Genomic DNA, 27,958 nt, shown 5'->3' with positions numbered 1-27,958 from the left:
TGAAAGCATCTCCTGTCTGACAAATGCTGAATATTCTGTCAGTCAGATGGTAAAACTGCTCAATTTTGAGCTGCAAAGTGATCAAAATAGGAGTAAGACCATCATTAGAGCCACTAATAGCTAATGTGTCTAATCTGCCTACAATATAATGGCTTGTCATCCTCTGAGGTGGTTAATGTTATTGAGCCCTAACTGTTTTTACAGATTGCTTAGGGTTTTTTTCAGAGCCTAGTGTTGCTGAGTTTATGTAGGCAAAAGTGTTTTTACTTGTCTGCTATTTGCTAAAGTCAATTACATACAGTAATACCTTTACAATGGTTTTATTTAAAACACTGCAATTCATTAAAGGCAGAGCTGGATCTATTTATCTGCTTTACAAGCTCCATACAACCACAAATCCCAAGCCCTGTGTATTTATGTGACACTTCTTTCATTTGTTTGTGGAGGGTGGAGCTCCTCTAGGGAGTGGGTAAGCTGTGGGGGGCAGTGGGTTTTGGGCTGCCAGGAGTCTCACTGAAGGGGCTGGATGATGGTTGGTGCCTTAGGGGCTCTTCAGGAGGAGATGGGACAGTCCCTGCAAGACACCAGAAAGGCTTCACTGAGATTTGGCTGTGCTCTTTCTTCTGCTGCTTCAGTTTTGTGCGATGCTGAAAGAGCACCAGGGGTTATTCTGCGGGTGACTTGATTAAACTGTGGCACATGTCCCCTGTGAACTCACTGTTCGTGACCTGACTCCACTCCAGAGCATCTGCTACAGCCTGTCTTTGCTCCCCAGTGATGTCCCCTCTGACACAGCCAAACTGGCCCTGCTCACCTTGGCTGGTGGCTTCTCCACTCCTTTTCACCAGATTTGTCCTCGTGTCCATTTTCCGTGGGCAGAGCGGAGAGGCTGCCCTGCAATCACACAGGGTTGGAACATCCAGCTCTGGTATGTTGCAGTGGGATGTGCACAGACTCTGCAGGTTTTGTGTTGTGCCTTGCAGAAGCCCTGCTCTGTTCCCAGGTGCCAGAGGGGCTTTCCCCATGGAACTCCCTCTTGGCAGCTGCTCTCTGCCAGCTGTCCCTGCCTGTACCTGGAGTGCAGCGCAGGAGGAGCATCCCTGTGCACATCACTGCTCATCCTGGATGGCATGAGCACGGAGCTGGAATCCCAGGGCACTTCCCCAGCTGGGAATGGCAGATGCTATTGCCCAGTCAGCGAGGTTTTCCTTAGTTCAGGTGGCTTTTTTTCCTTCTCTTTCTGTGGCAGCACTGCAAATTAGGTGAGTCTTGGGATCCTCATTGGGCTGTTTCAAGGCAAATCTGTGATTAAACTTTGTATTGCTCAGGTTGACTTTAGATAAGAGTTTGGCCCTTCTTAAACAGCTTCATCAGATGCAGAATTATTCCTGCTTTCCCTAGATGCATATGAAGGACAGAGCTAGGAGTAGACCTGGGAGATGCTGGATTAGGTTAGTTCTGCCTTTGTGCCCTGAGAAGCCCTGCCCTGAAACTAATGGATATGCCCAGGTGCTGAGCCAAAATCCCGTTCAGTTTTCTGTCCTTAGTAGGTGTTGCTGGTGCCTGGCTGTGCTTTCATCAACATTTTACTTGATTTTGTTGTTGTTGCTGTTGTGTTTGCTTCATTGGTGATAAATGGAGTATTTGCAATTTGTGGTTTCCAGCTGAGATGAGAAGTTGTTTTGGTGAAGAGGTGTGCAGTTTTGAAGAGCAGGTTAAAGGTGAGAGGAAAGAAATATTCTTATTGCATGTCATTATTTGGAGGCTGTGATAAAGAAAGCAAACTGTAGAGAGGCTTGGCTCTGTATCTTCAGGGTGGATACCTGAATGACACGAAAACAATGAGAAATAGTTATCTGAGTCAGCTCAAAGTGTCTTTGCAGATGAGCAATGTGCTGGCAAGATAGGCATGGATTTGAATTCCCGAGTTCCAGCTCCTGCTCTCCTCCTTCCTTGACCCTAAGTAGCATTTTCTTACAGATGAAACAGACTGCTGAGATCCCTGGTATTTTGCACAGTGTTGGATTGCTGCTTTACTTTGGATTTGTAAAAACTCCAGTCTGCCAGTATCCATGGGAGGATGTAGCCAGCTCCCTGAGATTCTTTTCCTGTTAGCTGGGAGCAGCCAAAGGCCCACAGCCAGGCACTGGGGAACAGGAGGAGCAGAGACTTTGCTGGAATTTAGGTTACCCAGCTGGGGCCCCGAAAGTCTGGTATGTACACACCAGACACTGTGGATGTATGGATTTTCCCACTTAGATTTTCCCTTTCTTTGCTGTGTAGTGGGCACTGAATCATCCATACAATGGAGCAATGAGTGATTTATTCCTCTCGTTGTAATTTTCATCTTCAGAGCAGCCAAGAGTGTTGCTCCCATTTGACGTGTGTTCAATGACATATATGAAAATTCCTATTTTTGAGGCTAGTTGCTAGTAGGTAAATGCATGGAAAATGAATTGTCTTTCACCCTTTAGAATTTGTTTTTCCCCAGTGGAAATGAACCTCACTGAAATGAGGAAGCTGTTTGGACTGCAGTCTTCTGTTCCAGTCTTCTGAGCAGTAAAAAAATACTTAAATTTTAAATCCCTGGATATACATTAATCTTTTTCTGTATGCTGCATGGGGTTCTCAAAATGCAAGGAAATTGCTCCTGATGCTAAATCATTTTAACAAAGCTGCACACAGTTAAATTCAGACTGAAGCACATTAACCCAAGCTAAGTAGTGTTTGTAAACCTCAGTGTAGATTCAGCTTTGTCATGTCACGAGTTTTTTGTACAGAAGACCAGAGATTCTTCTCCCAGGTCTTAGAATTTAACCTGATTAGATAAACAGCAGATGGGGTGGGACAAGGCACTGATAAGTCCCTGGACCCTGGCAAAGTGGGTTTTTTTCTGTGAAGTATTTGCTACAGAAGCTCTGAGCTTCATGAAGAAGATGTGCCCATTGCCTTGACCTTAGTGCTATTTGAAATTTTTGACAAGGTGAATTAAATTGTGGCTAACTAAATCCTGGCTTTCACCAGGATTCTGGAGGTCACTTTCCCACTGTTCCATTTGGGATAAAGGTGAAAGTTATGAAATTAGATTGTTATGGCTTGCAGAATGGTGTGGGGGTTTTGTTGCTATTGCATACACCAACAGACTTTTATTTTGACTTCTGTTCCATTTGCTGGAAAATGCCCTCTTTAATTTCTAGGGATAGAGTTGCTCTTTTCAAATGGAGATGTGGATACAGTGAGGCTTTTAAAGCTGCTGGGAACAGCTGAATAGAAATGGTTAACATTTTTTATATATTTCATGTTTGCTGAGAGCATCATGAACACTTCCTGAACAGCCATTGTGTTTATATTTTTTCCTTCTTTTTTCCCCTCCACCTCTTCTTCAATCTATTCCCATTCTTGAGCTGCTTGAGGCCCTCCTCAGCTTTAAGGGGAGCCCCAGACTATTGGAGCGGCTCCTTTGATAATCATCCAATTAATGTTCACAGCAGTGAGAGAAAGAACTCGTGTGAAATTATTTACTCCTGTATCTCCTTCCCCATCTGAGCTAACAATACCCTTCTCCAGAGTCTTGCAGCTCCCACTGATGGTCAGGGCATCTGTTGTTTTGCATCCTTGATATTCCAGCAGCTGGCTGTCAGGCTTTCCAGGTAAATTGCAGACTTTGCCTTCACCTATTAGCAAGATAAAGCCTTTTCTTACCAGGTTGCCTCTGCTCCGAGGAAGCACCATCAGCTTTAATTTAAGAGTTGCTCTATGGCTCTCCTATATTTTAAGGACAGCTGGGAAAACAGATCATCAGCAATTTTCCTTGCTTTCTTGTGGGAAAAACTTGCTCTGCGGATTTGTGGAATGCCAGGAGTGGCCATTGCTGTAATAGAGAAATAACAGCTTTGTATTTCCTGTCAGAGATGGAAGACAAACAAATAAGACATAATTACTGTTCTTCAGCGAAAATATTTTAGTATTTTCCTATGTGGTCCATCTTGGCCAAATGTAAGTTCTGGGAATTCTGTTCCATCTGCCTCGGTGTTTGGAGGCTCCCTGGCTCTGCTGTTGCTGTTGGTCCTGTGGTGTCCCAGGGCAGGGTGACAAGGGACCCTCTTCTGTGGGCAGGGCTCAGAAATGCCAGGAGAGTTGAGGAAACCAGTCCAAAAAGCTGGAAATGGGCAGTGAGTGGGTGATGCTGACCCCCAAGCTCTCTGACTGATGGCTGAGAGTCGGTCAGATTTAGGCCTGATGGCAAAAGGGATGGAGAGTGTTGGGTGACTGATGTGGCCTTCAGGGGACACTGGGTTTGGTTCCCCATGTGCTTCTGTACAGCAAAGGAAGCAGAGTTATAAAGGGAATTAAGGAAACTATGTACATGGCATGGTTATCTCTTGTTACTGAACTTCTGGCCTAGGTCACCGCTGGTGCTGGTTGGGAATTCTGTGAATAATTATCATTGTCCACAAATTATTATTTTTACAGTGCCATAAGCTTGCAGAGAGACATTTTGTGCTCTGAAGGATTTTCCTTCCAAGAATGTGTGTAGTGAGATCCTAGCTATGCAGATGAGAAATTTGGATGAATGGGGTGGGTTTCCCATATGTTAGTTCAGTTTTTGATGTGAAGGAATGTTGTAGGCACAGAGTTTGTGATGATGCAGCTGTGCAGGGCAGGTGAAAGCACTGAAGGGAACGAGCCCTGGAGTGCCCAGGGGCACTGACCAGCCCCAGGGGGAGCAGAGGGCTCACAGGTGCAGTGCATCAGCATCAGGGGGATAAAAGGCTGGGCTGAAGGACCACAAACAGCTGCAGACCCTTGGAGCTGTCTTGGGTGTTGGTTGTGGCTCTGTTGCTGTTCCAAGAAAGGAGTGCCTGGGTAAGTGAGAGGCTCTGTGAGTGTTCTCTGGTGGGGTGGCCCAATGCTTGTGCTGGCTCTTCTTGCTGCTAGAACTGGGGTACCAGCTTGCTACTTGGGAAGCGTGCAGTGTACTTGTTTTAGTGTTTTTCTTCTTTCAGTGACTTCCATTGAGGCATTTATCTGTTTCAGAGAGAACACAAGAGTTCTTTATTCCATGGTAGCATTCACTAGGGATATGAATCCATGTTCCTGGATGGTAGCTCAGAGTTGCTTACACTATAAAGTATGAGTTATCAGCTACTGGTGAAATTCTTGTTTGCTGCTGCTGCTTCACCTGTGAGTTCTGTCACAACTGAGACAACGGCAGCAAGTGCTGAGGCAGACATTCCTAATTGGAATGTAGTCTTGAGATTATCCTTGCTCCTTGTGGGTGATTTACTGCCATCCATGCAGGCAACATTACTTTCTTATCTGTCTGAGTGAGGTTCAGACTCTCTGCAGTCTCCTGTGTTGTGCCATTTAGTACTTAATGGCCATGTAAAAAGCATGAGAATTAATTTCTCTAGGGTGTGGCTGTAACATGGGATAGGAAGGAGTTGCAATATGCATGAGGTAGGAGCAGAAGAATGCTCTTGGATGAGATGAGAATGGGAGTGATGAAGTAAACACTGTCTACAGCTTGTTTAAAGATTGATTTGAAAAGTAATTTTGAGATAAATACATACTGTATTTAATTTTTATTTGCTTTTAGACCTCTGTAACTTTTATGATCTAATTAAGAAATGGGTTGAGACACTTTGGTCTATGTGAGTCTGTAGAGTAGCTATCTCACCTGTAAGTTCTCAGAAAGTTCATGTATCTACCACTATGCCTCAGTAACATGTAGAGGAGTTGAAGGTCTATCTGTGTCTATCTGTATTAATTTAGGATTATGAGGAGGACACCTTTTGCCAGGGACCAGGATTCCAGCTGTTCTGGGGTTCTGCAGGCCAGGGGATGGCCACCTGCAGGATTCACCTGGCTTGGTGATGCTCGTTCTTCCTCAGAGCAGAGCAGGAAAGGATGCTGAAGTATGCATTTTGAGGCTAGGGACACTTAATATAACTTGGAGAATGCCCACCCTTGTAAGAGCTGTGCCAGCTCCTGCAATCAGGTGAATTAGTGACAGTCTTGTTTTCATGGGATGGAAATGAAACTGAATGTTTCACTCCTAATAACTGCAGGGAAGTGCTGTAAATGTGAATGGTGGCTTGGCCCCCAAAAGGCAAGTAAAAATCCAGTGTGGGTTGTACTAATTCAGATGCCTCATTTCTGTGCTTAATCATCATTTGGGGGGCCTGACTCACAGTTTTTAAGTGCTAGGGATTGCTATAGTGAGAATTACATATCAGCCTATAATTGGATGTGTTTTTAATTAAGGTAACTGCAACAGTGAAGGGAATAAGAGAAACAAAACCAATCTGGGCAATTCTTCATAGGTCACATTATTGAGCATTTAGTCTTGGCAGCCAGCAAGCATCCAGCACAAACACACTTGCTGAGCCTTATGGACAAATGCTGAACATCTCCAGGTTTATGCATGCCCAGCTGGATGAAGCAGTGAAAATGCACATGGGATAGTTGCTCTTCCTATCCTGTTTCAGCAATTGCCTTTAAGTGTGTCCAGAAGGGAATGGCAGAGTGTGCTGTTCAAGCTTTCTGATCCACAAATGCTAACAACAACAAGGACGTTAACATATCAATAGAGAAATTGTGTGTTTTGATAGATCTGCTTAGAAAACAAAACAAGTGGAAAACACTTATTTGCTGTAGTTCAGTAAATGCTAATGGGTCCAGCATCTGAGAACATGTTTATTTTTGCCTTGGGTCTTTGATGCTTTCTCTCATTTAGGAACTGTTTCTCTCACAAACAGTTTTGTGCTTCACTTGTCTAACAGGCCATTGCTACTGAAAGCCTTGTACTAAGGGGGTTGAGTTTGTTGATTTTGCCCACCCTCATCTGTGGGAAAAGGTTGAGTTGGTTTTACAAATTCAGTTTTCTCATCTGCTGCAGAACAGCAGATCTGCATCACGGAGAAAAGCCAAGTTCCCTCTGCTGGTGTGGGGGAAATGGGCTGCTGGGCTCTTCTCTGTGGCATAACCAGGAGAGCATGAGCAGCATCTGTCTCTTGAAATCAGGGCTCACCCTCGATGAATGTGAGCTTTCTCAGCACTTTAGAGCTTAATCAGTTCTTTCCTGGAGAACTTTCAGCTTCATCCTGTGGTTTCAGTGATGTCTTGCGTGGCTCTGCAGTCTGCCTGGTGAGAATCTTACTCCTTTCCATTTAAGATCAATAACTTGTTTTTTCTTAGAGAAATTAAAAAGAAATCCCAAAGTCCTGAGAAGTTGTTTCCAATCATGAATTTCTGCCAGTGTAGAGGTGTTTCTCAAAAACCTGCATAACTGCTAAGAACAGCTTTAAAGAAGTTTAAGGAAGAAATAGCCAGGCATTGTCATTTCATGATCACCTTTTTGGGTCTAAAGTGAATGGGCTGAATGTATTGCATAGGAAGATCTCCCAAAACACACTGGAAAAGTGACCGGGCACATGAACATGATTTAAAAAGTATTTTAAAACCAACTTTCAGGCAATATTCCTGTCTTAAGATGCCTCGTTGCAGGACTAAGTAGGTTGAATGATTTATTTAGTGAATTTTTATTTTTGTCCTCATACTGAGTAGATATCTTGGATAAATTTCCTGAAGGATGTTTAGGATTTTTGCTTGCTCTTTTTAGCAGCAGCTTTTAAATGCTGATATTGTGGTAGACCATAAACCTTCAGAAAGTTAACTCCCAGTGAAAAGTGCTCTGGGTCCTCTGGGCTGATGCTTTCCCTGAGCATTATTCCCTCCTCTGAAGAGAGGAGTGGGGAGGCACCCTTGGGAGTTTTCCCTCCTTTCCCTGGTGCTGCCCTGGTCCCTCCCTGCCTGGAGGTGGTGGCTGTGCCTGCTGTCCTTTGGGAATTTACAGGTGAGAGCACAGGCATGCCAGCTCCGGAATAACTTGTGCCCTGGTGTTTTGGAAAAGGATTGCCTTAATGCTTTGGATTGTACCCAGAACTACCTCAGCTGCTGCCAGCAGCTCTTCCCCCTTCAAAGAGAGATATTTCTATAAATAGTGGTGCAGATTAGGCTCTGGTTGTGTCCCAGATCCCTGAGCTTCTCCTGTCCCCGGTGACAGGACTGGAGTGGGAGGCTGCAGGTGCTGCCTCTGTGCCCAGCTCTGCCAGCTTTTAGCCTTGTCCTGGCTGCTCTCAGGACCAGGGTGCCTTCCTTCACACAGTCTTATTTAAAAGCTGAGTTTTCTCCTGGGAGAAGTGCCAGAGCCCTCCTGTCAGCTGAAAGGAAAGGATTGCGGAGTGGAGTGCTCCAGAAGGAAGAAAAATGCTCTTGGAGGGAAGGTGGTGAGACGGAGAAGCCTTGGGAGGTTGGAAGGGAGATAGAAGATTGATAGAGGGCTTAACACAGTAGAGACAAGGAGTTTGTAGCAGCAGGGGCATTGAAGAAGAAGAAACGTAAAAAGCAGAGAATAAAATAAAGAAACATTTATGTGAAGCAGAATAGCAGAGCAAGACCATAGTTAGGAAATTTGAGAACAAGGATGTGGCTAAATCAGAAAAAGCAATCAAGTAAGGGTAAAACTTTCAGTGAAGTGGACAATTTAAGGACTGCTCTGTTGGTTAAGCAAGATTACCCGAGGAAGTAACAATTAATTAAAACAGTGTGAAGTAAATTATAATTTTGGTGAAGAAGCGCGAGTATCAGATGGAAGCAGATCACTTGAGAAAATTGAGGGTCCAGTTTCAATGGCCAGAGCTATAAGAGAGGCCATGAGACCATAACAGGAGAGGGCATTTTCATGCCACAAGAGAGGAGAATAATTTTGCTCTAGAGATGACTGTTGCAGTGGTGAGACTTGGAAGTAGAGTGATGAAATCTGTGGAGTACAGCCCACTCACTGCAGCTATCTCTGGTACCTGTCCTACTTAAGAGCTGTGGTAGGGAAAATGTCCATATGGTTAGCAAAAAGACAGGAAAACAACATTTGTTGCTCTGTTTTTTTGTCATTTTCTGGTTGCATTTTGCCAACTAGACAGTCCACAGACTGTTCAGGTAGTGAACTTTGTTTGCTGAGGGTTAGCTTGTCCTTTGGGGCACCAGCAGCTCAGGCTGAGGGATGATGAATTGCAGCAGGTAATTCCTTGACTCCTCATATCTCAGAATGGGGTTGGTTCCTATGGTTTTTGGGGTGAGACTTTAGAACAGAGGCGTGCTTTGTTCTGTCTGGATGCCAACCATTGCATTTCTGATGAGATGACTTCTCGCTGTATGCTCCAGCAGGATCGTACACGCTGTTGGCACAACTGGATGCAAACATAATGTGTACTCAGGAAGAGCTCCCAGCCTCACTGCTGGGGAGATACTCGGCCACTGCAGAACTCCTTGGCCAGTTTTGGTTCCAAGCTTTGGAGCAGCTCTGGGGAGGTGAGGGCTTTGTGGGGGCTGACAGGGAGCTGAGCAGGGAGATCCTGGGCCGGTGGGTGCTGTCGTTCTCTCTTCTGCAGCATTTCCACCATGTGGCTTCTGCCCCAAACATGCCTGCTTCCCAATGCTTGTAGGGTTCCTGGGGGGAGTCTGCAGGAGATTTGTGAGAGGTGTGCAGCATAAACTGTGAGGAACTGCATTGACTTGTTTGTTCATCAAAAGTATGAAATTAGGATAAAAGGGGGGGAAGTCGAGACATGGAATTTGCAGGCTTGACTGGTAACCACAAACAAAGATTGTGAAAGATTTTGCAGGACTGGCTGGAACTGATAACCGCAGTGGAAACCCACTGTTGCTGAAACTGATAACCGCAGTGGAAGGAGATTCACCACCCCCACTTGTGAAACCCATTGTTGCTGGAACTGATAACCACGGTGGAAGGAGACCCATCACCCCCACTTATGCAGGATAAAAAGGGACTGAAGAGAAGGAAAGGTTGTCAGCTTTTGGCGGAACACAGGCTCCGCAGCTGCACCCAGCGCTGTTTGCTTGCTATTGCTTGCTGTAATTAATAAAATTATTAATTGATCTTAAAAGGCTGAATCAAATTATTCGCCTCAATTTATAACATAAACCAGCTGAGAGTGGATTTTTATTGCAGGGCATAAAAACATAGAAATGTCTTTAGCAGGACTAATTACTACATCAGGCCCTTTTAGTTTAGTTTCCCATCTCTATCAAGGCTTGGCACCATACGCTGCAGAAAAGTCATGCAAAAAATGTAGCAGGGCTGTGATCTCCCGAATAAATCGATGTCTCAGGTTCTTAGCATTTTGAGACTTCATTCAGCCTTCACTGAAACTTAGTTTAACACCTCATTCCAAATTACTGTTGTTACTTACAACAACCTTCCATGTTCTTGGAGCTTATATAAACAATCAATTCCTTCATTATGCTTAATTAAGGAAGTGCAGGTGTTCTTGAATAGTTAGTTCTTAAGTATATTTGTCTTATTCTTAGATTGCTGCTTAATGACCTTTTAAAAATGTGTTTCTTCTTTGGCTCATACAGCCTTTGTGTACTAATTGACTTTATCTAGTTGATTTTTAGATTTTGACACTGTACTGGAAAACAAAATGTCACCATGCTGTTGGAAACTAAACAGCTCATCTTCAACCCTGTAGTAGACAGTTTAATTGCTGTGAAACTCAATTATTGCTTTCTAAAATTGTTCAGTTGTTGCTTCTGAACTGATCCCTTTTTTCCCTAAATAATTCACTGCATAAGCTTCTTGGAATGAGTAGTATAGACCAACTGGTCATGATTCAGTAGAGCTCTGTAACTTGTCATGCATTCTTGAGCTGCAAGGTGCATTTTGAAGATGAATTTGAGACCTAAAAAGGTGGCAGTCAGACTGCCCAGCTGGTGATGCTTTCAAATCAGCTGTATCAGGCCTGGGAGCTGAGGCTCAGACAAGAAAGAAACATTTTGGGTTAACTTCTGTGTAGTGCACATCCTGTAGGTGTGAACGTGGGAGTCTGCTGATGCAGGTCAAGAGACTGACATTATCTTCCTGATAGGGCACATCTTTTATTGTTACTCAGCAGCAGGAAGGAAAGCCACAGATTCAGTCAGTTCACTGTGGAGTAAGTCCAGAGCTGCCCCAGGAGGCTGGGGACAAAGGGGTCAGAAAAAGAGGATGTCTGGGTGGCCATCTCTTGGGGCTGTGGGGTTCTTGTTTCCAGCACAGTTTCTGCATTGTTCCTGAAGGGCTGTGAGCTTCTTTCAGTGCAAACTGATGAGTTCAAGATAAACCAATAAACTAGAGAATCTGCTACCTTCCTTCCTTCCCTCCTTGCTCACTCCTCTCAGGGTGAGGGGATTGCAGTGTTCCATGGGCCAGTGGTTTTATTGATTGTCTATCCCCAGTCAGGGCTTTCTTGTTAGGGAGCAGTGGTTCCAGCTGTCAGCTGACCCATCAGTACCGTACCAAAAATCATCCCTGACACACTCCAGAAACCTCCCAGGTTGCTTGCAGCGCTCTGTGTTGCCCTTCCTGTGAGTTCAGGGGGATAGATACAAGTCTCCCAGTTGACCCAGAGTTTGTGATCCAGGGATTTCCTTGAGTCTCTTAAAGGAGGTTTCTGTCCCCAGCACTGTGCCTCGTTCTTTGGGGATTGCAGATGTGGATTCCTGGGTGGAAGCAAACTCAGGCTGGATGCAGTAGCCTGAGACTGCATGGCTGTCAGTTTTGTGTCTCGTTGGAAAGAGCTGGTTTAGAAATTCCTCCCTCAGATCTTTTCCAAACCTCGTTCAAGTATTTTTAATATTTAGATTTCTTTGGATTACGGGTAGTCTGTGAAATCTGGAGCATGGCAGCTAATTAAACTTAGGAATTCGACAGTACTTCAACCCAAAATAGTTTCCTGTGATATGTGTGGCTGTATATGTCAAACTCTTCAGGCTTGGTTTTAATTTAGAATTTCAGAGTGTTGCATTATATATAACTCTTGCAGTCATTTCAAGGTGGCATGTTTTGCTTTGTTGTAGTATGCTTGGCAGCTCCCTGAACAGCAATGGGTCTCCTGTTTACTACCTTTACTCTAAAGGATCCTGTAACTGTGTTCTTCTCAGAATAAAGTCTGTAAAGGATGGGAAACTCAGTCAGAAAGAGGAGGGGAAGGTAAAGCTCCAGACTTGATTTCTGCCAGGAGGATTTCCTGTAGCTGCTCCACAGCATTTGGAAGCCCAGGGTTTCCCAGAGCTACCCTCTGGTGCCAGTGCAGGGAGATGTGATTGTATAGCTGGGGCAGGTCTGGCGGGTGATTGCAAAATAAAACTTCTTGGCAAGATGGGTGGGAGTCATAGCATGTAGTAATCTTTGTGGTCTGAGTTTGACAGGCTTTTAGGAATTCTAATCTCACATGGAGAATTAGTTTGTTAAAGGCCACCAGATTGGGCAGAGGGGGAAGTTGGATAAATTGCATTTGTCAGGACTTCAGGCCTGTAAGAACTTGGTACATAAATCATGCTTATCCCCTAGGAAGCTGTTTGATTGCTCTGGGTAGTGATTTAGTCACAGCAAACTGCTTAGATTAGGATAGCTTCAAGCCTGCTTCCTGTCTTGGGCTCACTTCTTTTTCACTGCCAGCTCTGTTTTCTGCTTGTGCCTGCACAGGAAACCTCCCCACCCCAGAACCACCAAACATTGTGGTGTGTTGTGAGACTCTGTTTGCTGTGAGTGCTGCCAAATGTCATTTGCTAAATGATAACGGCAAAGCAGCATGCAGTGGGTTTAAAGTTGTAAATATGTGATGACCTTGATGGCTGGAGCTGTTTGGATTATTTAATATATGATATATGATGACTGTTTCAGAGCCCTCACAAGCTGTTGTGGTGCCTGTGAACTTCTGAGTGCTTTGGAAGGGTGAGTTTTAGCAACTCTGCTTTCAGCACCACGTGAATATTTGTAGTGAAAGCCAGGTTTATGTTCCTTGATTACACTGGAAAGTTCTTTCTTGTGGTTGGGGGAAGTTCTGCCATCTTTTTTTAGGTCTGGAATGGCTCAGATGATAAGGCTCAGCATGTCCTTTGTTAAGTAATAGAAATGTGGATTGCATGTTTAGATGCAGAAGGAGTGCTTAGAGCCCCAGTGCCGAAGTCCAGCCCAGGGCATTCCCGGTGTTTTGTACCCCCAGAATTCCAGGTGGATGTTTGTTTGAACAGAGGGACTTGGCTCGGGTTAGGGGGCCAGGAGGAGTGGAGTGACTCAGAAATGAGGTGATGTGGGGGAATCTCAGGAAATCTCCTGGACACTTCCCCACCTCCTGTCAGAGGCTCCTGGGGCTTCTTTGCCTTAGGGAGCACTGGACAGAAAGGAGGTTTGAGAATGTTTCAGGTCATCACAAGAGGCATTCTACAGAGAGTTGTTGGTAAGCTGGCAGCACTGTTGAGACCAAATGGCAAAAGATTGCTTCTTGTCCTTTCTAACGTGGTGCTAGCAGGAGTAAGGCAGTGTTTGGTACTGACATATATTCAGAAAGAAAAAAAAAATTGCTTTCCTGAGTGCAGAATGGAGCTTTGACCATCTCAAATCAATGAATACAGCGCACAGCTCTCAAAAAGAAATTCTGTGATGCAGCATTTGCTTCTGCTTTTGTTTCATCATAACAGAGTCCTTGATGATGACCAATAAACTTGATTTTTGGGTTTCCTTGAGCCTACAGGAGAGAACAGTGTGAAGACAAACAGGGTATGTGGCCTCTTGTTCTTGGGAGAAGCGTCTAGAGGTGATTTGTGGAAGCATCTCAGCTGATCTTCCCTGTAAGAGCAGACTCATTTCAACCCAGAGATGGTGAGATCTGACCTCCTTTCAGTAAGTCTGTAAAGAGGCAAAATCATCCAACTATGATGGAGTTTAATATGAGTGCAAGATGACTACCATGTAACTTTTTTCTGTGGCTTCACCAAAAGAGACTTTAAAAGTCTGGGATTTAGAGTTTCTGATAAAAAGAGGTTCCAGTTTAGATCAGTCTTTGCTTTATTTTCATCTACTTAGTGCCTTTAGTGAAATGTTTGCATCAGTAACGCTAATTTTATGGCACCTAGTACTCGGGCAAGGACACATTACCAAAATTTCAAATATTACGGTTGTACCTGCAAACAGAGGAATTGCAAGTTCAAGGCATGTTTCAGACAAATGGCTCTGTTTTCATCTGTGCTAATTTTACAGTGATAATTTATCTGTTGGAAGCCATCTGTCAGCACTCAGAAGGACCACTGAACTCAGCTCAGAAACATCTCTGGGTCCCTGGGCAGCTGTTGGCAGAAATGATGTTGGAGGTTGCAGCAGCCAGGGCTGTAAGTGAAGTCCAGTGTCAGTGCTTGGTGATGCATTAAATCCTGGCTTTCATCCAAAATCAGACTATTACAGCTTAACTGCTGTATAATTCTGGGTGTGCAGAAGCGACAAAGAGCACACTGTTTTGTCTGTGTCCATTTTTCAAGGAAGCTAAAGCAAGGCACTATTTGGCATTTATGGATTATTTTTGCCTTTTTGGTCAGTAGGAAATGTGATAAAACTGAAATCTCAAATCATAACCCACTTACTTTAAGAAATTTCTCTCATGGGCAGATTTCATCCAAATGAAACAGAATAATAGAAGTCTTAAGGGTGGTGAGTTCCTACCAGTTTAATGAAAAACTGGATAAAAAAGAGAGGTCAAGCCCAAGGTTTCCTATTTTGTTGGCTGATCAGCTCATCCTGCTGGCTGCTAGGCATCAGATGGATGCTTCCCAACCAGGCAAGCTCATTCCACCTCCTAAACAATTGAGAGTTATGAGATGTGGGAAGCAGTTTCTGAGAAATGAGAGGAAAAACTTCTCTTCAAATCTGGGTTTCCTTCAGCCCGTTCCATCAGATTTCTTCATCCGCCTTTGATGGGTTAAAACTTTTCTCCAGATGTGCACTTTCTTATGCCTTTGAAAATATATTGGTTTTTCATGCCTTTTTTGTGGTGTTTTTGAATATGCTTGTCTCTGTCACATGTACAGGCAATGGCTTCCAGGTCACATCCAGTTTTTGCATCGAAAACCACTTGGGGCGACAAGTGCCAGAGTATTCTTTTGCTCTTAATTTCGGTTGCTCAGCTTTTAGGAGATCTGTGTAATGAAGGAACCTTTTGTTTTCTTTCTGTCTAGTTCACCTTTTTTATCAAGGGGCATGGCTAAACTACTCAAATTAGTGAAAATCACTCTATGGGCTGTTTTGGATTGGAGCATAGGGGCCCTTTTGCAAGGAGCATTACTTACAGGGCTTTTATCTGGGTTGCAGAAGCAGGTGGAGAAGTCACTGTGGTGTGATAATTGAGTGCTTAGATCCCAGTGGGACCTATCAGCGCTTTGGATAGTGCAAGCTCAAATGTAAGATTGGAGCTGCTCAATTAATTTTTAGTGAATCTCTGTCTCCTGAAAGAAAACAGTCACCCTGTGCCCTCGTTGAGGCCAGGTATTTCTCTGTGCTTATGATGGCACAAAGCAAGCAGCAATTTCATTGGAAGGCAGCAGGGGAAGTGGTGAGAACAATTAATTTTTCCTTCCTGCAGCAGCACTTCATGTAGTGTGACTTTGTGTCTCGGTTGATGGTTCTGCTGTTCTGCGGGACAGCTGTTCATCAATTTCACCTCATATCTGCAAAAACTGCTCTCCTCCTGCCAGGTTTATAAGATTAAAAAAAAAAAAAAAAAAAAAAAAAGATAGCACACGTAGCAATTTATCTCTTCCCCTGCCCTGCTCCCTTTGCCTCTGAATTGTCTGTGACAAAATCTCCATCAGTGTAGCTGTTCCAGGTATCTTCGTGGCACTGAGGGATGTGTGAGCAGAGGTGAGGAACCATCAGCTGGGGCTGCTGGCAGGCAGGATCCTTCTGTGGGGTGCTGCAGACCCTTTCTCAGAGCTCCCCTTTGCTGCAGAAGCCTCCACTGACTCCCTGGCATCTGGAGCAGCTGGCCTGGAATAAAGCTGCCAAGTGCTGAGGTGTCTGGCTATTCAGCTCAGAGACATCCTGCATTTCAGTTGCTTTTACTGCATTCATAATTGGGATATCTTTGCTATTGCTAATCACAATTTGTATAATACACCTGATATGAGAGTCTTGGAAAAAAATTCATCTGATCAAGTCCTAGAATTCCTACCTTTTAATTTGTATTTCAGAGCTTGCAAGCAGGCATTGTGTATAGGAATTTGAGACAATTTGCATGAATCAAAAATGTTTCTCTGAGAGGAAGTGAACAATTTTGTGTTGCAGTAGCTTTTCAGATCAAAGCTGCTCCATATTTAAGTAGAAGAATTGGCAGGAGGGAAGGTAAACTAAAAGCTTGTCAGGAGATCTGGTAGACTTTTATTCAGTTCCAGAATCATGGAATGGCCTGGGTTGGAGCAAACGTCCAGGATCATCTCGTTCTGCTCCCCTGCCATGGGCAGGGACCCTTCCACTATTCCAGGTTGCTCAGAGCCCCATCCAGCCTGGCCTGGGACTCTGCCAGGGATGGGGCAGCCACAGCTGCTCTGGGAAACCTGTGCCAGGGCCTCACCACCCTCACAGGGAACAATTTAATCCCAATATCCCATCCAAACCCACACTCTTGTCAGTGTGAAGCTGTTCCCCTTGTCCTGTCACTCCAGGCCCTTGTAAATGCTCTCTCTCCATCATTCCTGTAGGTTCTCTTCAGGCACTGGAAGGCCATAATTGGGTCACCCCAAAGCTTCTCTTCTCCAGGCTGAAAAATCCCAATTCTCTCAGCTTTATATCCTCTTTTCTTCTAGTTCACAAGCATTGTTCAATCAAAAAGGTAGTCCCTGGCAAATGTTAGCCTCATCCGTATTTCTCCAATCTAAATGTGCCTAAATGTATAATCAAAGTCAAATCTCCCATTTTCTATAGCACTTTGAATGTGTCTGGAAGAAAAATGTATGTCTTGAATATAAAAAAAAAAAATAGAGTTAAACAAATCAGTCAGAGATGAGGAGCTGCAGTGACTGACAGCTCAGATTTTACCTTTTGGAAGGCAGCAGGGTTTGTTTGTTCAAGGCCAGGGCAGCAAGGATAGGGTAACCATATGATCCCACAGGATGGAAAAAGAGTTTTATATTTCTTTTGTAGTCTGGGAAACAGAACTGTGAACTCTACTGCGTGGGTGGCACCAGATCAGTGATTTTAAAATGGGTAATGAAAACCCAAATATTCTCTGGATAAATCAAAGTAGGTAGTGAAAACGATATTCTCATGTTAAATAAAATATATTTTTTCCTTTTTGGGCACCTCAAAGAAACCTGGAAAAAAAAATGTAAAAAGATACTGATGATGCAGAGAAGATCCAAGTTCTTGATTTCATAGTTTCCACCCCAGCTATTAATTTGGCAACTTGTAGCAAATTATCATTAATCTATAGATTAATTTCTTACTTTAAAAAGTCACAGCAGCTCTGTTGCTAAGCTAATGAAGATGTTTTTCATTAATTGTCCTTAGTCTGTGGTCTCTGCAATGCCACCTCTTTCGTTTCATGCAGGTTGCAGTGCCAGGCATGATTTACTGTCTGCAGCCTTTTTGCTGTCCTGATGACTTTCCTGTCTTGAGGAAATATTGCATGATCCTTGTAAAGTCCAGACATCAGAAATTGCTGCAGGTGGCATTAAAATAGGCTGAAAGCTTCACATCAAGAAACAATATAATAGTGAATGTGAGGGGGAATAGTCATGACTGTAGTCTTTGTAAAATCTTACCGTATTGCAGAGACCTTGGCTGGGGAGTAAATCAGATTATCTCTGTTCTGCTCTGTGCTAGCCACTCTTTTCATATTTCATTTTCATTGCATTTAGACTATTCTTCAAGCTGTGGTAACTGGGTATTTTCAGAAGTGAACCTATGCACAGCAATGTATTCTTGATTTAGCTCTTGTATTTGGCAAAGATCTTAATTTTAGCTAGAGCTTCAACTCTGCCTGTTGTCCCAAATCCCAGTTTGGTATGCTTTTGTGGATATCAAGAGCATTTGCACTGGCCATTCTCTTGTTCATTTGGTACTTGTCCAGGTGATTTTTCTTAGGAGGGCGGTCTAAAGATCACATTCCCTAACAGTTGTGCTGAGGATCATTTTCAGTTTTATCTTGAGTGGGGTGGTATGCCTGGGGTAGTAAGGTGCTTTAAACACCATGAAAACCTCAAAGCATCAGTGAATTCTTCAAGATAATCCCCACCTTCAGGGGTTTGATTGGGCTTTTTAGGAAAAGAGAATTTTAGGAAAGAGAAATTCAGTGTGTGTGACCAAACCCAACAATGTTTTCCCAGACTATTCAGGAGCCAAATGTCAGCTGCAGCTCCAAGCTCACTGATTGTAGCAGAGCCAGTGCTTTTACTGTTACTGAATGGCTTTGTAGAATTCTGCAGGGCCACAAAATTCCAGGACTGCCAGCTTGGAGCAAAAAATGGCCAGAGAAATGGTCATTATGTGGGGTTTGAGAGGACTCTCTTACAATTGCAGGCACTGGCTGCTGCCTGCTCTGGGAGATGGGATATGAGCCTAGATTTTTGACCTGTTCTTGGGTGGCGTGGGATGAGTGAGTAAGGAGAGGTCAGTTTGTCCCTGGAGTTAGCAGGGGATAGCTACCCTAGAAATAATATTTCCTGGCTTTATTTAGAATGAAATATTTAGGGGTGGATCGTGAAAAAGAGAGAATAGCCACAGGAATTTTGGAGCGAGTAAAAAGCTTTGTTCATAGCAAGAAATTCAAGGAACTCCAACTTCTTGCTCATCAGAGAGGAGGTTGAAATTTCAGCAGCCTCCTTTAAGGATCTGTTAAAGGAGGGAGGAAAAATAATTTTAAAAATAGCCAAAACCTGAAGTGCAAAAAAAATCAGGCTCTGATCAGAGTTTCTAAAGTCAATACACCAAGATATTATTAAGCAGTGATTTTTCTCTTCTCCCCTGCCACCAAAACTTCTTGCAAAAACATGGGGATGTGTTATTCTTATGGAAATGTTACACCAAAGACATAATGAGGAGAATTTCAGGATAAGGTTTTGAGACTCTTCAGAGTGGTCAAGCCAGATGTTTCAGAGCCACTATTGACTTTAGTTCCTGAAGTATATCCAGCAGGGGATGCACATGCTGGGAAGTGGGTGTTGATTTAGTAGAGGACTGCACAAAGCCCTTGGTAGGTCTTCTTGCCTCTGCTGGAGGGGTATGTAGATGGAAAAAATTAATAAATGGCACCGAAATGGATCTGTGCAGCTCTTCCCTAGTGAACCCAAGCGACCACCTCTGCTCTGGATTCCAACAGCTCCACAAAACCCTGCTTGTCAGTGAAGCCTGATAATTTTGTCTTGACACCAACCAAAACTCCAAAGCCAGATACTTTCTTTTCCTGGGCCTTCGGAGTCATTTGATCCCAAAGCAAACCGAGGGAAGTTGAGGCAGATGGGAACTGCCATGTGAAGGGAAGGTTTGTGTCAGGCTGTGCTGTCAGATCCTGCTCTGCTCTGCAGTCAGCAGATCAAGGTTAGCATGATGCCACCTAAATCCAGGCAGCTGAGCAGAGTCTGACTAAAGCAATTCACTTCACAAATTATTTTTGTCTCAGACTTGGATGTGAGCCTCAGTCATTATTTTAACGCTCCATTAAAGCCATACTGTAATGAAATAATAAGTCTGGTGTTAAGGTTTTTGTGCAAGGGTTGAATCAGTGCCCTTGTTCAGGGAGGGCACTGCTGGCATGTGCTGGGGCCTGCAGGAGCAGCATCAGGCTGTAGTCTCTGCTGTCCTTTGCCCATCCATGTGCTCTGGATCATCCTTGTTTTTTGAACACTTCCAGCCATGGTGACTCCACCACTTCCCTATGGAACCTTTGTGAAGGCGCCTTCTCTTGCTGCTGCCCAGGTGGCTTCCCAGCAATCTGGTTTTTTTTTCACATGAAGGCAGTACATCTCACTTGCATGGATTTAAAAGGGAGAAGCTAAGGGGAAGGATTTTGCTCCCCCCGCCTTGCACAGAGCTGGTGGTGCTTGCAGGCTCCATGCAGGACAGCATCCCCAGCAGCTGGAGAAATGGTGCCTAGCTGGGGCGGCAGGATCCCCATCTGCAGGGAAGAGACAGCCAAAGAGCTGTGAGCTCCTGGCTGGCAACCCGTGCCAGGGAATTTTAGATACTATATTTGCCGCATTTGGGATGTTCAAAATAGCTCCTGTGTCATTATTGACTGGGACTTGAGTCAAACCAGGGTGCAGTTAAGAAGCGTGAGCTGTCTGCAAGCTGAAATCCGACTGCAAAGGTTGTTAAGTTGAAGAATAAGTAGTTCAGGAGTTTTATGAAAGTTTTGTGGATGAATTCAGATTAAGACCTGAGTGCTGAGTCTGCCTTTTGCTTAATGACTTGCTTGGTGCCCAGTTACAGCTGAAATCTGAGAGGCTTGAAGTGAGATTCTTCAAGGAGCATTTCTCCTGCTTCTCTCACAAGTAGGGGTTTGTCCCCTAAGTGCTCTTGGATCTGAGAGCCCCCAGTGCCTTTTCAATCCCAATATTAAGTCCTCTCACATACAGGTTTTCCCTGAGATTGCTGCCTGAAAGCTGCTGCAGTTCTGCAAATTCTGTAATAACATTTATGCTGTACATTTTAATCAAGCTCAGCAGACAGTTCAGTCTCCCTGATCCTGCAAAGTGTCCTGCTCTAGGTTTGTATTTGAATCCATTCTGCTTTTCAATGAACATTTTCCTATTAATCTTTTCTTGCTTTGTGACTTTGGGATTTGGATCAGAAAGAGACTTTTAATAAATTACTCTTTTCTGATGGAGAGCACACACGAGTGCACAGGATTTTTGTGTTCATACACACAGCTTCATTCTTGAATGAGTGGCTTGACTAGTTGTGGCCCTTCCAGGAGACCCCGTCTGCTTTTCATAATAGGTTTATTAATGAAGCATTCCATGGGAATTTGAAGGAGGAGTTTCTGGGGATGGGAAGGAGTAGGGCTGTATGTCTCACCTAATAAATAGGGTAGGACTTGTACAAAGAGCTGTTCCTTGGCTCTTCAGTCTACCCTGGCTAAGAAAAGATTGATTAATCTAAAACACTCCCTAGATAATTTCCCACTAAGTTATCTGGGGGTTTCTTTGTGCTTTTTGCTCAGACTAGACTGCCAGAGGATGTGCAAGTTGCAGAATTTTACTGGAAATTTTTAATTGTGTTATACAGTTTTGTAACAAATGGCTCCAGCTGATCTTGTATTAACGTAGGTTTTTTGAAAGAGTTGCTGTGGGGATAGAAAAATATGCAGAATTATTTTCTTTCCACTTGAGAGAGAGAAATAATTTTCCAAGATCTGCAAACTGGTTTGTGGACAGCCAGAAAAATCTCCACTGTCAAATCATGTGTTTGCAACAGTATTCCATGCCTGTTTTACACTGTTCTGCAAAGGTTATTCAGTGAGAGATTTTGAATTACCTGTAATTTTTTCCCCAGTTCTGTGGTGAAGGCCTTTTTTGGGCATCAGCAGGAGGGTGATGTGAAGCCCTTCCTTGGTGGTTGTGGATGAGCCATTGGTGTTCTTGGCCTGGGAGTTGCTGCTCTGGCTGGCAGGTTGCTGTGTCCTGCTCAGGGACATCAGGCAGCTCCAGAGGCACAGACCTGCCAGGCTGGGAAGGGCCTCGCCTGTTCCAGCCTTTGTGGGAATCAGACCCAGATGGGAACGTGCAGCAGCTTGTCCTCTTGTGCTTGAGGGTCTCTAGCCTTGTTGTGGACTCCACCACATTCTGAGGGATGCTGTTGCTGGACACTTATTGTTACTTCAGTTGATGTGTGTCTGAAAAATAATACACGCTTGTGGAGAATTATGAGCTTATTGGAAAATAAATTTTTGGTAGGGAAAAATGTGTTTACCATTTTTAGAGATTAAAAAATAGCAGTAAAACTTTAAAAAATGCCTAAATATAAATTTTTGTGGGTAACTTTATGGTTTTTAAATAAAATCTCCTTTTGCAGAGAAGAACAGCTATATCAAGCATTTTAGTATATTATATCAAGCTAATAATTGAGGTTTTTCTGCTTACAGCTCCAGTGCAGCTGCTGGAAATGGCTCCAGTCTCTTTGGGATTACCTTTTGAATATATGGGGAATGTATATGATAACATAATATTACCCTGTAGTGATGGAATTCTGCAGTTTGTGGTTTATGTACATCTACGAGTATCACCCTTCCTAGGGCCATATAGGCTTTGGAAATACAGGATATTCTGGACCTTTAGCGTTTTCCATCATTCTGTGTTTTAGGATATTAATTGCTGAGTTTGCTGTGGTGCAGAATTTTCAGGATAACCTTCAACCACCCCACCAATTCTCCAGTTTGTACTCAGGCTGGGAATTATTTTTGGGACACGAGGGAGTAAGAGGATATGGAGTTTCAGCAGGGATAGCAGCGAGTGCAGCCACTCTCTCTATATATGTCCATCATACTGGGGTGACTCAAGCTGCCCTCCAGTTAGGAAGCAGCCTCTAATACTGCTGGGAATGCAGCACAAGGACAAGCAGTAACTGAAGAGAGGTGCCAACATTTCCATACCTAACTAGGGAACTGTGGGGTTTTAGGAGGCCTGCTCTTAATAAATAGTGTTTGGTACTGATTATTGATACATTTTCAAATGAGCTTATCTGATTTCTGCATGTGTTGGAGATCAGTTTTTTACCCATTAAAATGGGCTGTATAGGAGGACGTTTCTGTTGCTGAATCTTGATTTTATTTATGTGTCAGTCTGAATTAAAACTTAGATCTAATTTTTTTTTTTCTCTGGTTCTAAGATTTTCCAAAATAAAATCAGGTTTTCAAGCTCTTCTGTAAGCAAAAAAAAACAGTGCCACGGTTCATCTGCTGGCTGGGAAGCACCTGTGGGCAGCAGGAACAGGGATGTGAGGGGTGATGATTAGCAAGGGTGTGGCAAGGCTCCAATTAATAGCCCTTACTCTTTTGTTCCCTTCTCTAGGAAGCTGCTGGTAGAATGCTGTGACCCTGGGCAGCTCTTTGCTATGACGAAGACGAATTCCCCCATGGGAAAGAACCTCTGGTTTGATGGGGAATTTTTATATTCTGTCACAATTGACAATGCAACTTACTCTCTCTTCCCACAGGTTAGTACCATGTTTTGTTTTCATTTTAAGTATTAAGATACTAAATGGTAACATGATTCAAATTAGTATAAATAGGCTAAAAGGTCATCAAGAAATTGTATCTTCATTTCTCAATATCAAATAGCATCTGCTTTTTTACTTCCATATTCTGAAAATGTTGATTGTATGTGTGCTAATACTTCCCTGGCTGCTTTTTGGAATGTACACAAGGGATGAAAATTGGGTCACCTGTCTTGATTTCTGAAGAGTTTGGCTCTGGCTGTTTTAGGAGGGCGATTTCTGCATTTCAGTCAGGGGTTGCAGTTCCTGTGAGCCTGATCCCTCACCTGCAATGGCTTCAGTTCAGTGTGGCCAGGATGGGACAGAGCTTTGTCCCCAGGTGTCCCCAGTTACTGCCCAGTTAATGAAGTTCATTGCTGGCAAACAATGGAAGCCCAGTAAGAGGAGCCAGCAGCTTGACTTTGTTGATTCTTGCTGTGTTTTTGAATGTTGGAAGGGGTTGGTTAATGTCTGTTGAAGGTGCTTTGGGTTAAGTGCAGGCTTTTTGAGAGCTGGCAGTTTGTAATACTGATCTAGGCTGCTTCTTGTATTTTTAATTAATACCGGAAATGATACTAAATAGTGAATTTGTTATCTTGAGTTTTGTATGTTGAACACAAATATTGTATGTGGCTACACACTTAAAAAAAGCTGAACTTCTGGCTGTATTAATTGATTTAGCTGCTACTTTAACCTGTCACATTCAAGGTATAGGGGTTTATTCGGACTCCCAGTGTTGAGTCATTCACACAGGGCTTCTCATTTATTGCTGCTTCAGTCAAATGTGTAGCGGAGTTCTTACTTGCTAACTTCATCCTGTAAATGAAACAAAGAAATTTTAGCGGTTTTTAAAGTAGTTTTTAGATGTCAAAAGCAGAGTTATTACTTTGAATGAGTTTAGTGTGATGGAGAAGGAGTGAGAGGGAGCTGCAGCATGGGGCAGAGGAAATGGAAGCAGCCTCTGTCTGTGCTGGGGTGACCCGGAGGAGCTGTGATGGGTGAGCCCTGCTCGGGGTGCCAGCTCCTAGCTTGCAGGATGGGCTCCTTCACAGAGCTTAGAGAGAAATCAGGGTCTTGGCAACTGCCCTGGTCCCCAGGACCCTAAGGGCTATCCTAAAGTTTGTCAGTAAAGATGAAGAGTCAAGGGCTGGGAAGCCCTGAAGAGAGAAGCTCCTGGGGGACAAGATGGGCTGGGCACTGGGACTTGAGTGTCCTGAGGCTGGCCAGGCTGGGGAGCAGCTGCGGAGGAGGTGGGTGGATGCTGCTCCAGGGTTGGCGGTGGAAAAGGGGAGTTTTCATCCTGTTCAGCCCTGGAATGTTCCAACCTGGGAATGCTGTCCCTTTAGTGAGGTGATGGGCAATTTATTTCTGACAAGTGCTGCTCCTTCTTTCCTTGCAAGTACCACTGCCTCCAATTTGATTTATTATTCCCATGCATTTTGCCCAGAGGAATTTTGTAGGCTTCTATCAGACTCTATCCTGGTAGGTTTAAAAGCCAAGGAAGATTTATTTGCAGTAAATTTTAAAATTCATTTTCCTACTTCTCTTTGTTTCAAGAGAAGTACTTGCCCAAATTTTTCAGGCTCCTTCTTTGAAGAGTGGTGTCTGTTATTAGCTTGCTTGCAAGCAATTTTCCTGAAGATTAATATTCCTTTCAAAAGCATACAGAAGCTTAAAACCGTTAACAAAATATGGTTAATACTCCGAAATGCCATGGGGGGTGTAAGAGGAATGTAAAGGCCCACAGCTATGTTGGCATAATAAAAAAATATTTCCTAATAATAATAAATAAAATAAATAAAAATGGCTCCATCCACATTGCTGGGCTTGAGCAATTTGGTGGTTGCAGGAGATTTCTCAGTCCTGAACCAGTGACTAGCTTATAGGATAATGTAACTCAAAACTAAATAGGGAACTTGCTGTATATCATGTTATACAAAAATAAATATGTCCAAAGTTAACATGTAAAATGTCACTCACGAATGTGAGCAATATAAAATAGAATAATTTTTCTTCTGAGCAGTCTGTAGATAAAATTCTTTTAGCTGGGTCAACATTTTCTGACAGTGCTTTTCCACTAAAAATGCTATTTCATGAAAATATAAATTTAGTATCACTTCATTAGTTTTTCAATTTATCTTTGATGTGAAAAGGTTAAAAGGTTTTGATGGTGTTACAGCATTTCATTTAAACTTTTTTTTTTTTAATGTAATACTTCAGCTGTTGGGCTTTCTTTTTATCAGCTCTGCTGCTGCCTTTTTTTTCTTAGACTTTGATGATATTATTCCTTTTCTATTTTAAAGTTTTTGAATCACCAAGGGAGAAATTTGCAGAAAAGCTTTTATGTGGAGGTAGTCATTCAGTGCTCCATTTCAGTTTGTGAGGACCAAATTTGATGTGGCAGGGTTTTGCATAAACCTCTAAAGTGCAGGTGCTGGAAGCGTGCCCCTCTGAGGTCACCTTTCTCCATCCCCCAAGAGGTTAAAAACCCCAGTTAAATCAGATGTAACTTTTCACTCTATGTATTGTTTTGGAGAGTAGATGAATGAATACATTTCAAAAGACACTTCGGAAGTTAAACTTTAACATTTTAATCTGGCAAAATAAATTGAAAAAATTTGAAAAAAAAGAAGTTCTGGTTTCATTGCATTTTTACTTAAGCAGTTAGATGCTTCTGGTACCAGTAAATTATTTTAAATTATTAAAATAGGGTTCCTCAGCTGCTCAAATCCCTTGTAGAATTTCACTTGCAGAAGCTGTCAGTTACAAGAGTGGCTGCTTGCACTGAGCTTCTCATCAATAGTCATCACAAATGGTGTTGGGAAAATCCAAAGGAAATAACTGCCAGCCACCAAAGAAAATTGGGAAATGTGGCATCTGTTTCTGGGTACTTTGTGATCAGGAAAAGGATGCTATTTTCCAAATCACATATTTGTTTATTACAAATTACATATTGTAAACATATGTAATTTAAAAACATATTTGTTTAATCCAAATACAAATATTTGTTTAAAGTTTAAATTCCCACCACTAATATAAAGGCAGAGAATAAGTTGTTCTAATTGTAAGTGTGAAATGGAGACATTCTCTGATATCTTCTGAATGGTGTGTTGGGTAGCAGTGACTTATTTGATGATTGTGCAGTGTGATTTGTGCTTTTCATTCAGGGTACCTGTTAAATTCTGGGAGCTTACTTGGTTTTTCTTGGTTGCTCACAACATCTTTTGTTTCACCAGGGTTTTGTGTTGTCCTGCTGGTGCTGTTTCAAGGCAAATTCCCTGCTCTGACAGCAACAGCCTGCAGGGAGTAGACTAATATGTAATTATTTCAGGGGAAAAAAAATCAGGTGTGGAAAGGGAGTTTGGTGTAGTAGAATCTGCAGACTTTTTTTTCCCTTTTTGCATGCTGGGAACAACAGGAAAACCATCCTGGGGAAGGCAAGGGCCCTTTGGTTCCAGCAGGAGGTGAGGTGTAGGCTCTGGACAGGCTGGCTGGAGCTGCTGTGCACATCCAGCCTGGAATGGGGAGCTGCAGAAGGAAAGGCAGCCCCTCTGGGCGGACAGTGGTACCTTCCTTAGGGCAAACACTCTTTTGTTAGACTGATTTCAGACCCAGGTGATCCATGTGTAACATGGGAAACCACCTGAGGCAATGTGGGCCGGGATCTGGTGGCTGCAGTGTTGGCAGCAGGCAGCGATTACTGCCCCTGCTGTTGATTTTGGATGTGCTCTGTTAATTTTTTGCTAGCAGTGTACTCTGTTCTCAGTAATGCTCTGTAATTAAGAACTGCTTGGGGAAATACAGTGAAATATTGGCTGTCATCTGTGGTAGTTTTTCTAGATGCCTTGGATATGGATGTAAATTTTAAGTCTACAGACATTCTTTTAAGCAGCTTTAATTTGTGTTTCCATTAATTCTGCTGCCTAAATAGTACCTCCCTGTGTGCCTTTTGAGTTGTATTTAGTTAGGATTTGGGGAAATATCTTGGTGCTTTCCCTTTTGGTCCCTTTTTTTTTTTCTTCCTTCATTTTTTTTCCTGCTCTCTATGCCTACATTAATATGCAAACTCTGTTCTTGATTTGGACTACATATATTGACTCAAAATGAAAATGTGATAAACATTAGTTATTTGAATTGTGGAAAACATTGTATACGAAAAGGTGAAGAGGTATTTAAATACTGTGAAATATAAATTGTGTTTTGGGAAAGCAGCTGATATTTTTTGGTTATTCAAGCAGTTGTACTATACAGTGCTTTTCATAAAGTGGGAGATGAAATACTGTCTGTAGAGACCTGACAAATTGTGCTCTTTGGGAGCACGAGTCCTCCTCCCTTTGGTGCCTTGAGAGGCCACCTAGAACAGAGGCTGGGCAGAGTTAAAGGAATAAAGTAGGGATTTATCAAAAGGCCTCACCTTGGGCAGTACAGGAGCCTGGCTGAGGGTACAGCCAAGATGGACTCTGAGTCATGAGTTTTCACACTTTTATAAGTTTTGGTCCATTTCTATATTGGGGTTAATTGTCCAATTGCAGCTCCAGGTTGTGCAGTCCCATCCTCCCAGTTTGCTCTCCTCAGTTCCCTGCTGTTTGCACTTTTTGGGTATGAAGCTGCAGCTGTCCTTGGTTCTGGGATGGAAAAGGATTGTTTTGTGTGACTGAGCTGTGAAAAGAACTGCTAGCACTTCATATGAAGCTCAGAATGCAGAACACAATCTGGATAATATGAAAGCTAAAACTTAACACATCTTCAGTCCTGGATAATCTTTAGCCATTGGCATCAGGGTGGTCCAAACAAAAATGTGGCTTAATATTAAGAGAAACACCTACCTTCACTATGATTCCACCCTGACTAATTAAGAGCAGTGTAATTGGAGCAGTT

At 43.1% G+C, this 27,958-nt stretch overlaps 1 protein-coding gene across 1 annotated transcript in view; it reads left to right on the top strand.

Moving 5' to 3' along the window:
* Positions 1 to 27,958, top strand: part of ST8SIA1 (ST8 alpha-N-acetyl-neuraminide alpha-2,8-sialyltransferase 1) — a 108,059-nt gene that overhangs the window by 2,941 nt on the left and 77,160 nt on the right. The window contains exon 2 of the mRNA XM_002187229.7: positions 22,897 to 23,041. Within this exon, the coding sequence (XP_002187265.4) occupies positions 22,897 to 23,041 (145 nt within the window). The remainder of the gene's footprint in view (positions 1 to 22,896; positions 23,042 to 27,958) is intronic.

The sequence above is a fragment of the Taeniopygia guttata genome, chromosome 1A (genome assembly GCF_048771995.1).
Source record: "Taeniopygia guttata chromosome 1A, bTaeGut7.mat, whole genome shotgun sequence".
Lineage (NCBI taxonomy): Eukaryota > Metazoa > Chordata > Aves > Passeriformes > Estrildidae > Taeniopygia > Taeniopygia guttata.
This window is presented reverse-complemented; position numbering and strand designations above follow the sequence as displayed.